This window comes from Mauremys mutica, chromosome 13 (genome assembly GCF_020497125.1).
Source record: "Mauremys mutica isolate MM-2020 ecotype Southern chromosome 13, ASM2049712v1, whole genome shotgun sequence".
NCBI classification, from domain to species: domain Eukaryota; kingdom Metazoa; phylum Chordata; order Testudines; family Geoemydidae; genus Mauremys; species Mauremys mutica.
Genome location: NC_059084.1, coordinates 29267721 through 29281851, shown reverse-complemented (window position 1 = coordinate 29281851; position 14131 = coordinate 29267721). Strand labels below are relative to the sequence as shown.

Sequence of the window (14131 nt, the reverse complement as noted above, 5' to 3'; positions counted from 1 at the left end):
AATGTTTCACCCTTCCCTTCACAATTATGATGGAGGGTACAGCAAGCGCATATAACCGCGGGGATGCTGCTTTCCCCCAAGTCTAGCTTCCCATACAGACATCTCCAGCGGGCTTTTAAACGCCCAAAAGCACACTCCACAGTCATTCTGCACCGGCTCAGCCTGTAGTTGAACCGGTCCTTGCTCCTGTCAAGCTTCCCTGTATAGGGTTTCATGAGCCAAGGCAGTAACGGGTACGCGGGGTCTCCAAGGATCACAGTGGGCATTTCGACATCCCCTACTGTGATCTTCCTGTCTGGGAAAAAAGTCCCTGCCTGCATCTTCCTGAACAGGCCACTGTTCCGAAAGATGCGTGCATCATGCACCTTTCCAGGCCAGCCTGTGTAAATGTCAATGAAACGCCCGCGGTGATCCACAAGCGCCTGGAGAACCATAGAGAAATACCCCTTACGATTAACGTACTCTGATGCCAGGTGGGGGGGGGCCAGAATAGGAATATGCGTCCCATCTATCGCCCCTCCACAGTTAGGGAAACCCATTTGTGCAAAGCCATCCACAATGTCCTGCACGCTCCCCAGAGTCACGGTCTTTCTTAGCAGGATGCGATTAATTGCCTTGCAAACTTGCATCAAAACGATTCCCACGGTCGACTTTCCCACACCAAACTGGTTCCCGACCGACCGGTAGCTGTCTGGAGTTGCCAGCTTCCAGATTGCAATAGCCACCCGCTTTTCCACCGTCAGGGCAGCTCTCAATCTTGTGTCCTTGTGCCGCAGAGTGGGGGCGAGCTCAGCACACAGTCCCATGAAAGTGGCTTTTCTCATACGAAAGTTCTGCAGCCACTGCTTGTCATCCCAGACTTCCATGACGATGTGATCCCACCACTCAGTGCTTGTTTCCCGAGCCCAAAAGCGGCGTTCAACGGTGCTGAGCATTTCTGTGAATGCCACAAGCACTTTGGTGTCACACGCGGCAGGAGAATCGATATCGATATCATCGTCAGACTCCTCACTGTCACTTTGGAGCTGAAGGAATAGCTCGACTGCCAAACGTGTTGTGCTGGCGACACTCATCAGCACAGTCCTCAGCAGCTCGGGCTCCATTTGCCACAGAAATCGCGATTCACACAGAGAGTAAAACAGAAAGACACTCACAATGGCGCCAAACGCTGCTGGAAAGAGTGAATGCTGGGATGTGAAGCGATGCACCACGGGGCGCTGGCAAACAGGAAGCGGAATGACCCGCACACTTCCTTCCCCTTCCCACAATACTCAGCGCCAAAATGGGACGAGGTGCTCTGTGGGATAGCTGCCCACAATGCACCTCTCAATACAGCGCTGGAAAGTGCTGCAAGTGTGGCCACACTGCAGCGCTGGTAGCTGTCAGTGTGGGCACACTGCAGCGCTGGCCCTACACAGCTGCATGACCAGCGCTGTAACTCCCAGCGCTGCAACTTGTAAGTGTAGCCAAGCCCTGAGATAGAAAAAAATTCCATCTCTAATTAGAAATCCAATAGGCATTCGCTCCTGTAGTGTCCTCCCCTCCCCCAACATACACAGAGTAGGGCTCCTTTCTCATTGAAGTTCTTAACCCAAGGTAAGAAGCCTGTTCAAGAGGCTTACATTTCATGGCTTTCAAGCTTTAGTTAACTAGCATTTCAGAGCTTTGTAAGAGCAACTTCCAAGAAGCCTTACATGAGTGGATACTAGCATAGAAGTAAGCTAAGAAGAAAAGAGTTTCAATATGTCTGAGGGAGAAATTTGAAAACAGTAACCTAAAAGGGAACATTACACATTGAACAATGACAAGAGCTCACTTTCCTTTGAAGGGACAAACTTTATCTTAAAAAATACATTAGGCCTGTACACTGTGATTGCTTGGCAGAAGTCCAATGGACCTCATGGTAACCTATTTTTAAAAGCAGCAAAGAGTCCTGTGGCACCTTATAGACTAACAGACATATTAGAGCATGAGCATTCGTGGGTGAATACCCAGTTCGTCAGATGCATGCATTCGTCTATAAGGTGCCATGAGGTCCATTGGACTTCTGCCTAGCAATCACAGTGTACAGGCCTAATGTTAGTCTATAAGGTGCCACAGGCCTAATGTTAGTCTATAAGGTGCCACAGGATTCTTTGCTGCTTTTACAGATCCAAACTAACAAGGCCACCCCTCTGATACTATTTTTAAAAGTTATAATCTGATTGTGAATTTGTTGCTGAAGGAGGAACTGAAGCAGACAGTTCAGTTTACATCCGAGAATCACATACTCGGTCAAGCTCAGCACAGCAGCGTGAAAGAGGAATATTTTCACCATGAATGAAGAACACTTCCAAGTGTAACTGGCATGTCTGAGCTAACTGCTAGGGCAGCTATGCCAGGAATTAAGAGTTTGTGACAGTGGTTGGATACTCCATGACATCAATGAAACAAGCTATTTGCTTTAATAAAATGGTGATAGACACTGGCAATAAACTCTGTTAGTGCCAATTATAATTAAATATTTGTAATTACAATTCAGTTTACATACGGTATGACAGAGTATACTTCTCAGTATGGCTAATGATGTTAGGCCCCAAACTACTTATGTCTGAGAATATTTGGTGTTATTGTAAAGTGTGGAAGATATTGTAAAGCCCTCTCTATGACAACAGTCTACAGTAGTCAACAACTAGCAGGTGTTAGGAACACAAGCGAGAACACTACCTTCTCCAAACTCTTATCTCCCTTCACAGTTACTGTCAGAAGGTCCAATCCACCACTGATCTCTGTTAAGGACTGGGTTTTTGTTTTGGTTGTTAACCTATACGGGGTTGGACCTGTGAACCCCAAAAAGCTTATGCCACAAAAGCTTATGCCCAAATAAATCTGTTAGTTTTTAAGGCAGGGGTGGGCAAACTTTTTGGGCCGAGGACCACATTTGGGTGGGGAAATTGTATGCAGGGCCAGGGCAGTGGGTTGGGGTGCGGGAGGGAGTGCGGGAGGGGGTGCGGTGTGCAGGAAGGGGCTCAGGGCAAGGGACTGGGGCAGAGGAGGGGTGTGGGGTGTATGAGGCGGCTCAGGTTGGCACATACTAGGCTGAAAAATTCAAAATGGTCAGCTTTTATTGCCAGCTAGCTGTATATTGTTCTATATACCATGCCTAATCAAATATTAGCTCTGTGTTTCCAGACGGTGTAAAACTGAAAGCATGAATTACAGCTTCATTTGAAAGCTAACAAGCAGAATATTTTTAGAGAAGATTGTAGTTAAAACACAGAGCTATAAAATAGCTCAGTCATCCATCCCACCCAGGATTGTTCATCGTCATTTCCCTTTAGATCATTCCAAAATCTGATAACTCAGTCACGAAGCTTTTCCCCACTACTCCGTCTAAATAAATCTATTCCTATGTTTTAATTTCTAAATTATGTTCAGCACCCTGTGTGCTTTGAAAACTGGCATTTTAAGAACAAAATTATATATTTCCTTTTAATTTCATCCCATTCTTCCTATTTATAATACCCTAAAGACTATCATTAGTACTTGCAGCTTTCAGATGATCTGAAACAGGCCAACCTTAAAATATTTACTTAAAATCAAGTCCTTGATCAGCTCTGTTCCTCTTCTCAGCACTCACTCTAATTTGCTAATGCATTGTTAAAGTGCCCAGAAATGGATGCTGTATTCCAGGTGCAATCTGTCATATGAAGGGATTATCCTGTCCTCTGCTCTGTGACAGGGGCCACTGTGTTTGCACTCAAAATTGTACTTTCTTTGCTAATACATTTATCTGATTGGCTGTCTGATATCACGCTGAAGTCTCTTTCAGCCATTCCTGCTTCTCATGTTCTTCCCTTTCAGCGAATCTTTTCAGATTATCCCCCAGCGTCCCATGTGCATTAACTTGCATTCCCTCTATACGGAATCTCATTATTTCCTATCCCTGCTTTATCATCTCTAGTTCCCAAAAGACGGGCACCTAACTAGTGGTGAGCTGGGGCTGGTTCGCACCGGTTCGCAGGAACCGGTTGTTAAATTTAGAAGCCTCTTTAGAACCGGTTGTTCCAGGACAAACGGTTCTAAAAAAGCTTTTAAATTTAACAAAGGCTCGGGCAGCTGTTCACCCGGCCCCAGCTCACGCCCCCTCCTCCCCGAACGTTCTGCCCTCCTTCTCCTCCCGCTCCCCTGCTTCCCGCGAATCAAATGTTCGCAGGAAGCCTGAAACAAGGAGCAGGCAGGTAAGCTGGGCGGAGTGGACAGACGTGAGGAGGGCTCCAGAGAGGCACGGCACCCGGGGCCCAGTCCGGCTCCACCTGGCCCCGGCCGAGCACCCCCGGCTCGGGCTGGTCCCAGCCGAGCGATTCCGACCTGGCCCAGCTCAGGCCCCGCGGCGCCGGCCCGGTGCCGGGCGGGGGAGCGTCAGGCCCGGCCCCAGGCAGTGTGGTAAGGGGGCAGGGAGAAGGGAGGGGGTGTTGGAAGAGGGCAGGGGAGTTCAGTGGGTTGTGGGGGAGTGTCTAGGGGTCGGGGCGGTCAGAGGGCAGGGAACAGGGGGATTGAATGGAGGCAAGGGTCCTGGAGGGGCAGTCAGGAAGGAGCAGGGGTTGGATGAGGTGGTGGGGGGCAGTCAGGGACAGAGAGAAGGGGTGGTTGGATGGGGCAGGGGTTCTGGGGGGGGTGTCAAGAAACATGGGGGGTTGGATGGGGCATGACCCCCTGGGGGGGCATGACCCCCTCATGAGGTGAGGAGGAGGGAACCTGTTAATATTTTGGCAGCTCATCACTGCACCTAAGCATCCTTTAACCACTGCAACTTGCATTGGAGAGAGAATCCTTAGGCCACGATCCTGAAACTATAGCGTGTGTGTGTGTGTGTGTGTGTGTGTATATATATATATATATATATAAACAAAACAAAAAAGTTAGTGTGGTGATGACGCATCAAACAGTCGAAGCCCTTTAGAAATGCCAAGTCTCCCACTTTTTCAGTATTTCACCTATCAGCTTTTCAAACAGCGTCTTCTCTTAAATTTGTAGAAGAATGTAGAGCTGATGATACTAATCAACAAAATTAAGGTTGTTTGATTATCTCAGATATGCTTTTCCATTCTTTAAAAATTCCACATTTAAAAATAAGGAAAAAAACTTTTTGAAGGTTTTTTTTTTTTTAAACTTGATACGTTCTAAGCATTTTATTTGGGGGAAAAAGGGAATGTTGATGTCTGTGCAACTAACCGTTTAAATCTTTTACTGAGACCTACAGATTTATTTGGGCATAAGCTTTCATGGGTAAAAAAACCTCACTTCTTCCCCACAAAAGCTTATGCCCAAATAAATCTGTTAGTCTTTAAGGTGCCACCAGACTCCTTGTTGTTTTTGCGGATACAGACTAACACAGCTATCCCCTCACTGGGTAGACTAGTGTTCCTTAGCAAGCACTCACTGGAAAACTGCCAGAGGAGTGCTATTCATTATTTTAGGGAGTGCCCAGTCAACTGAGATGACTAATTTACTTGTACTTTTCCAATCACTAACAACGACAAAGTCAACTTGGCTGTTTTTTCTCAATACAATGTTCTCTGCGGAAAGAACTATAATTCGACTGAAAGGGTGAACAAGACCGCCCACTTCAATTTACCACCAGAGATGGTAAATACTAAATCAGGATTACGCAGTGATTTTCAGAGGAGTTTTAAGTGAACAGGGATGAACTGCTGGTCCATAAATAATGGTGAAATGTCTCAATTACAGCGGAGATTGTTTTATTGACAATAATATAACTGGGACTCCAGTAGGGCAGCTCAACGTATGAGAGCATTAAACCTGCAAGAGACTTTCCAAATTCTGTTAAGATTACATGTAATACATCTTTCGGTCTTTTAAATATCAGAGGGGTAGCCGTGTTAGTCTGTATCCACAAAAACAGCGAGGAGTCTGGTGGCACCTTAGTCTTTAAGCTGCCACCGGACTCATCGGTCTTTTAAAGAGTTACATGTTTATAGCAGTCTTAATTTTTACTATTACTTGAGAGCAAGCATAATCTAGTGGCTAGGGCACTGGACTAGGATTCAGGAGACCAGGGCTCTATTCCCAGCTCTGATACTAACCTACTGAATGATTGTTGGCAAGTGACTTCACCTCTCTGGGCCTGTTTCCCCATCCACCCTTTGTCTGCCATGTCGATTTAAACTAATCTCTTCAAGGAAGGGACTGCCTTTTACTATGTGTTTGTACAGGCACTATCATAACACAATGCTATTTTTTCTTTCAAAAGTTACTTTACTTTAGAAAAGACTGAAAAACACCTGCCTCTCATGCTCTTGTATGCAGAATTGCCTACGTGCCTTATACTATTGCATGTCAGATTCAAGATGGTGGCTTCTTACTTTTAATTATACAAAAGATTCTTTTAAAATGTTAGCAATGTACTTTTTACATTTACCTATACCAAAAGTGTCATATTGTGCAGCAGTTTTCATTATTACAAGCAGCTCAGTGCCTGAACCTTTTAGGAGATTTCTCTTCTGCTGGATTGCCAATCCCAGCTGTCCCTGAGCTGATGCTAACCGACTATCACTGAAAAGTCTGAGTCTGCCTTTCAAGATGAATAATGGATCCAATATTCCAGCTGCTCCTCACGTGGAAAACCCACTAAAGACAATGGGGTTTTTGTGTGCACAGCAGCTACAGAATATTGCCCTTAATTACAGTAGCTTTCAGTGTTGAGCCAACTGCGATAGTTTGCAGAAAAGGCCATTGATGTTTAGACATTCTAATGCTCAGACCAAGGCTAGTATGTTTTCTCTAAAGAAAACAACCCCACCCATTGGTTAATTTACCTTTCAGTCCCTGACTGTTTTCACAGACAGTGAAATTGGAAAGTTTACTGCCTTGAAACTTCTTCTTGTGCCTTTGTCACAAACTAGATGTTTGACCAGAACTGTGCACAAGCGATGGCTCTTTCCGTCGCTGCAGCGAGGTCCTCCTTCATACGAGCTCCCCAAAGAGTCAACAAACAAGCAGGTACTCCATAGTCTGCATCTCACTGCACTCATATATATTCGTGTCATTAGAGTAGCCCCATTTGATCATATTAGTCTTTGATCTGCCTGCTTGCATGCACAGGCAGTTCAGGCATCGCCACGTTGACAAGCCTGTATCGGCCCCTCCGGGAATGTCCTCCTAGGGTTCCCAGATCTATTTCAGCGCATCCAACTGCGCGTAGGCTTTCATTCCATAACCACAGTCATGCCTTGCCAGCTGGCATATCCAAAGGCACTACACTGGCTATAAAACTCTTTTGTGATTTAAAGCATTTGATTGCTCCTGGGTGATTATATAATGGATGCCTTGGATCTTCCATTTGCCATGATCTTTTCCTTTGGCTTGCTATCCTCCTCCTGATATCAGGTAGTGCAATGCCAGCCTGTACCAGTTATCCTTTGGTGTTGGCTTTTGACATCCTGTTATTCCATAACTGTCATTCAGAACAGGGTCTAATTCCTTAGCATAGATGGATCATTCCCACACTGGACATGCATACTCTGCTATGGATTAGCATAAGGCAACAGCAATGGTTCACAAAGTAACTGGACTTGTGCCTCACTTTGAGGTGACCAACTTTTGGAGGAGGTTGTTACCAGCACCTTGAAACTGACTAAAGTTTTCCCTTTTTACTCACTTTTATGCATACTAAATAAAGTAGTAGTATAAGAGTACTAACATCCAGCACTTATTTCATAGCACTTCTAGAGCATGGTATAGCCATCAGGCATGCTCTCCCTTCTGCCATACATAAGCACATCCCCAGGCTTCCTATGCCCACAATCCTGAAGAGGCAGCAATCTACCAACAGCAACTGCACTGGGGCCCAGCCAGGTCCCTTAACCACCAGGAAGAGCAGCCTGAAGAAGAAGCTGTCAGAGGCCTCAGGCTACAGCCAAGACAGACTACAAGGGAGTCGCTGCTGCTCCTCTGTCTGTAGCCTGATCCCTCCCTTTTGCATGAACTTGCGCGAGGCTGTTGATTTGCAACAGTAATTGTGCTTTTTGAGTGAGTGATGTGGATGTGAAGAAACTTCCCTTTTTTAAAGGGCCAATACTTGAATGGGATTGAAAAGACTGTTCAGAAGAAAAAAATCTTAGGTGATGCTGGGGCAGAGGGGAGAAGAGATTTGTACAGAGTGTTGATAATATGTAGTGGCAAGATCCATATGTATATTTTTAAGGAATTAAACATTTTCTTTCGGAGTGAGGGATTTGATAAGTGGATAAGAATGGCACTGTCAGTTTGGAGACTTTATTCCCAGTAGCAGCTGATCATATGGCATGGATAGAGGATAGACTCCTTTTGAACCTCATTCCAACTGTTTCAGCTAGATCTTGGCAGTCCTGTAGGGTTTGAGACCAATTTGATAGCCTGCTCTCAGAGACTGCTGAGGGAACATAAATGTATTGCCAACAGACCACTGTGAATGACCTGGCTGGACTTTACGTGACATTGTTTCCATCATTATTGAGAGAGGCCCCTAGGCAACCTCTCTCCTGGTTTCACCCACACATTACACCACTGTTTACAGATTATTTGCACCAGATGAAGGAAGAGGAGAGCCTTTTAGAACACTGATAGGGGAGTCATGTTTTAAGTTTGATGAATTACAACAAAATGTTCCCAGTGTTATGCCATGACTGTACAGAAGGCAAATAAAGGTCTATTGGCAGATGCTAGGGTGGAGGAAAAGATGCATACAGTGGAACTGTTCTGATGGGTTGATAATTTATCCGGGTTCCTTTACTTTATTAGCACTCACTTTTTCGTCAAGTAAAAAATTCCTCACAGCAAGAAAATCTGTTTCAAACTGAGGCAAGACTTGAGAAAACAAACACAGGGTCTATTCTGTTTGAGTTTCTGGCACTACTTTGCTCTATGTCTCTATTCTAGGACCTTACTAATGCAGCACAGCGGACTGACCTAGACTCTTACTGGTGATTGGTGCCTGCCCGCATGAGGGCTAACTGGCTGAACCTCAATCCAGATAAGATAGAGATAATGTCAGTAGATTTGAGAAGTAGCCAGGAAGAACTGGCAGCAATTAGATCAGCACTCTTGCTGAGAAAATGTGACAACCATTTGTTATAGGATGTCCATAGTTCAGGGGTCTTGCCAGACCCCCAACTGCTGCTAGATATTCAGGTGCCAGCTGCAGCCGGACAAGCTTTTCCATCTGTTCCCGGTAAGACTAGAACGACTGTACCTTCCGCATTCAGATCTTGCGACATTTATCTGTGCCTTTGTTACTTTTAGACTAGGCCTCTATATTGTTTCTTATGCAGGGCTGGATCTTGCCCAGAAACTGAAGCTAGTGCTGAATACAGGACTCCATTTACTAATTAGAGCTTCATGTTGAGAGCAAATACGAGATGCTCAAGGAAGGTTACTGACTGCCTCTCAGTGTCTAGATGGAATCAGAGGTGTTGGTTTTGGCCTATATAGCTCTAAATGGTTTAGGTAACCAGGTCCTGTCCCCTTGCTGTACTGCCTTACCCACAGTCAGTGGAGGCAGCTGACATGGAGCTTCTCTGCTATGAACAGGAAAGAATGTCCCCTGAGCCATTATCCTTTACTTTAAAATTCATCTCCGCCCTCAAGTTGCCAGAGCCCAGCTCAGTTAGCCTTCCATATACCTGCAAAGCCAACTATCTCTCTCAGGCATCTAGGAGTGGATGAGTTGAGGCTCTGGGGAGGGGAGGGAAGGATAATTGAGAAGCCTGCTCAGATGAGGGTTTAAGAACTAAATGAATTAGTCTATTGGGAAATATTTGTAATACTTTGATAAAGTGGAATTTTAACTGATTAAAAGGCACCTAAAGATTGTTTTTATAAGCAGTAAATAAGTGTCCAAACAAACAGAACAGGAGTCACACCCAACAGGGGCGGCTCTAGGAATTTGGCCGCTCCAAGCACGGCACACCGCGGGGGGGCGCGCTGGCAGTCGCCGGTCCCGCGGCTCCGGGGGACCTCCTGCAGACGTGCCTGCGGGAGGTCCACCAGAGCCGCGGGACCAGCGGACCTTCCACAGTCATGCCTGCAGAGGGTCCGCTGGTCCCGCGGCTCCGGTGGACCTCCTGCAGACGTGCCTGCGGAAGGTCCACCAGAGCCGCCTGCCGCCCTCCCGGCAAAATGCCGCCCCAAGCGCGCGCTTGGCGCGCTGGGGTCTGGAGTTGGCCCTGACACCCAAGTGCTTTACACATGGACTTCCCACAGAGACTGAGGAGAAACTCAGACAGTATATTAGAACAGTGATTCCCGCCTCTCTCCGCCCCTGTTTGGTGAACTCAACTGTTTTGGTGAAGTCTTTCACATAATAGAGTGAAAACCCATGAGTATAAAAGAGCCTCAACAACATTTGCCATGACACAAAAGAAATACATGCCAGGTTATGAGATTATGACACTTGCTTGAATATCTCTCAGCTCCAAGCAAGTGTACACAGGCATTTAACATTGCACCACTAAAATTATTTTTAATGTCATAGTTAAGTTCTAATCCTGTGCCAGTTATACAGTTCATAACCTGTCAAGCAATTAAACTGCTCCCTCAATCCAAGTAATTTAATGAAGTGTTCTTGTGGCACTTAAGCAGTGGGAGCTCTCAGCCTTCAGCTTTAAGCCTCTCAATGCAGCCAAGTCATGCTGAAAGCATTTTAGAAAGTGAGTTTTATAAAAGGAGTGATGTAGCTTGCAGAAAGGTTCTGACCAAATATTGCGGGTAATTGCACAGGTCTAGTCACATACACACACAGACATTTAATCAAACATTTTATACAAGCATTAACAACAAAAAATGCACTAATGTTGTCATCTGCACTTCTCAGCTATGTGCAGAGAGAGGGGCTAAAGTGAAGGTGTACAGATATCTAAAGTGACAAAACACCTTGCTGTGCATTCTTTTATTACATGCACACCTGATCATTTATTTAGATCTGTATAACATGAGATTAGTTGTGGTGAACACAGCACAAGGCATGACTCAGACCGTGAATGTATTACAGATATGAAACGATCTGTGGAAATAAAAACTCACTTTAAAGAAGCCATGTCAAAGTTATATTTTGTTAGCATATTAATTTAAAGAAAAGCAAAAGCTGGTGAAAAGTCATTTTACTCAGTTTGGACAATATCCTGGACAGGCCAAAAGTGCTTAAACACAAATACTTGTTTCCTCTGAAGTTATCTCTTGTCCCAATCCCCTCCCAACAGCAAAAAAGTTAAGTGTAGAGGCCATGTCTCATTAACCAGGGCTCAGTCAAAACAGTGAACCTTTTTTGCTGTTATTTCTACTTCAGGGGGCAGGGAGAAAAGGAGGAGGAGGAAGGGCTTGCCAGAATAGCAAAAATAAGTTCTCAGTCTGCAAAGTCCATACAATTCTTCATATTTTCCTCCAAAATAAATGCTACTTTCTTTATATTAATAGCAGCTCACAGCCCAGCACCCATGCACTGCTTTCCAAAACAGAACACACAGAGTAAGCAAAGTCCCAGTCAAGAAACAGACTTCACTCTCAATAGTCCATGAGACCAACAGTGAAGTGATTTCAAAGTGTCAAGATCAGTGTTATTTTAACAGAACACACAAACAGGCCTCCTACTCAATAGGTGCATAACCAGAGTTCTACTCAGAACTAAAGTCAACAGGTCATGTGTGCCAACTGAATCAATAATGTGCTTAACATATTAAATCATAATTCTATGCAGGGCTTCATTTCTCTTCAGAACAGAGAGCTACCCATACCCACTTCCAACCAAAATGCTACTGCAGAACAGCATTTCTATGTTGTGGGAAAATTTGCCCTTCTCCTCCAGTTCTTTTACACAAATAGCCTAGTGGCAGGGAAAGGGAAAGCAAGTCACAAAAAATAAGTTCATTCTCCTCACTTACAGGTGATGCTGAGGTTTGTAGTGCTGCTGACTTGCAGTGCTAGATGGACCCAGAAAGCAGACATGGGAGAAAACCTAGTCCCTGGAAGGCCAAAGAACTAGTCAGAAAAGTGGTTGAGAGTTTGGGGACACTGAGGGTTGCTTCTTCAGTTGCTGCCACCAAATAAGAACTCAGCTACAGTTTTCACGAAAACAATGAGGAGTCCGGTGGCACCTTAAAGACTAACAGATTTCATAGAATCATAGATCATAAGGATTGGAAAGGACCTCAAGAGATCATCTAGTCCAACCCCCTGCTCAAAGCAGGACCAATCCTCAAATCTCTAAATGGCCCCCTCAAGGATTGAATTTACAACCCTGGGTTTAGTAGGCCAATGCTCAAACCACTGAACTATCCCTCTCCCCCCTCCACGCCTCTAAAGAAATGTGTTTTTTTTACCCACAAAGGCTTATGCCCAAATAAAACTGTTAGTCTTTAAGGTGCCACTGGACTCGTCGTTGTTTTTGTTGATAACGACTAACACAGCTACCCCTCTGATACTAGTTACAGTTTTGCTGCTCAGCACTTTTGACTTTTCCTCTAGTTTCCACCATTAGAACAGCTGTGGTAAGGCCCTCAAGATAACCTACATGCTGAAGATATACACTGTTGTGGCAGCCATGCTGGTCCCAGCATATTAGAGAGAGAAGGTGGGGCAGGTAATATCTTTTATTGGATAACTTCTGTTGGTGAGACACAAGCTTTCAAGCTGCCACAGAGCTCTTCTTTACCCACTTTGTCTCCCTATACGCTGAAGAGTCCAGCAAGGAGGGAACCAGAGGCCTCCCAACCAGGCAAGAGTCTTCCAAGTGGGCAGATGTAAAGTACCCAAGAGAGAATTTAAGAACCAGTCCTGGCAATGGTGAATTTGAATCCTGCATCCAGCAGGGGAATCAGAGACCTTCACTTCACCTGCACAGAAAACCGGGCGGCAAAGCCAAGCCCCCTCCCAGCCCGGGCTAGATTCTGCGATCTCCACCTTCACAGACGGTGCGAAGGCTCGAGGCCAAGCAGAGGAGAGAGCCAAGGCCAGAGCCACGACCCCGGGCTGGGAGCGGGAGAAGGAAGCGTCGGTGCCGTGCCGAGCCGAGCCGAGCGGCTGCTCCGGAACAGGCCTCCAAGGCTGGCCCTTGCGCCAGGCCAGGGGCAGGCAACTGGGCAAGCTCGAGGCAGGAGGGCTCGGCTGGGCCCCGCCCTGGACCCCACGAGCTGGGGGAGCCCAAGGCCCCTCTGACAGGCCTCCAGCGCCACCCAGCCCGACAGGGCCCGCCCGTGCGGGGACCCGCGGCCTCCTCTGCCCGCCAGCGAGGCCCCCGCCCCGCCCGGCCCGGCCCGGCCCGCGGTACCTGCGCCCCCCGGGTCAGGCCCCGGCCGCTCAGCTGCCCGTGCCGGAGCTGGGCCAGGATGTTGGCCGCCCCCCTGCGGGCTCCGCGCCGGCCGCCCCCGCCGGGCCCCGGACCCGCCGCCGCCGCCATGGCCGCTCCTGCCGCTCGGCCTCGGATCGGACGGAGACAAACAGGAAGAAGCGCCCCCCTCCTCCAGCGCTTTGTACGGAGCGGCGCAGAGGCCTCCCCACAGCGCCACCCGCCGGGCCCCGGCCGCACTGCAGGGCCGGGAGGAGCGAGGGGCAGCGCCGGCCCGCCCGGGGGCCGCTGGGAAACCTAGTCCCGACCCAGCCTGGGACATGGAGCGCATGCGCACTAGCACCGTCTAGGACTCACGTGTGCTCGGACGCGCCGGGGTCTCTCTCCAGATTCCAGCCTAGGGCTGTAGAGGGTACGGTGCAGGGCAACTCAGAATGCCACCCTCACTGCAACAGTAACACCCAACACTGAATACCGCCCTCACTGGAACACACACCACTCTCACTGCAACACCCAACACTGCAACACAACCCTCACTGGAACACACACCACTCTCACTGCAACACAACCCTCACTGGAACACACACCACTCCCTCTCTTCAACCCTGCAACAGCACCCTCACTGCAACACCCAACAGCACAGCACATCCCTCACTGCAACTCCGCCCTCACTGTAACACCACAACACCACCCTTACTGCAACACCCAACGCTGCAACACAACCCTCACTGCAACCCTGCCCTCACTGCAACACCCAACACTGCAACTTAACCCTTCCTGCAACCCCGCCCTCACTGTAACACCACAACACCA

The 14131-nt window shown here is 47.3% G+C and overlaps 1 protein-coding gene across 1 annotated transcript in view; it reads right to left on the bottom strand.

The window, feature by feature from the left end:
• The window catches only part of LOC123347176 (transient receptor potential cation channel subfamily C member 4 associated protein), a 74778-nt gene extending 61298 nt beyond the window's left edge, over positions 1-13480 (bottom strand). Inside the window, exon 1 of the mRNA XM_044984552.1 lies at positions 13301-13480. Coding sequence (XP_044840487.1) covers positions 13301-13429 — 129 coding nt within the window. The 5' untranslated portion in view covers positions 13430-13480. The remainder of the gene's footprint in view (positions 1-13300) is intronic.
• Positions 13481-14131: the final 651 nt, after the last annotated feature.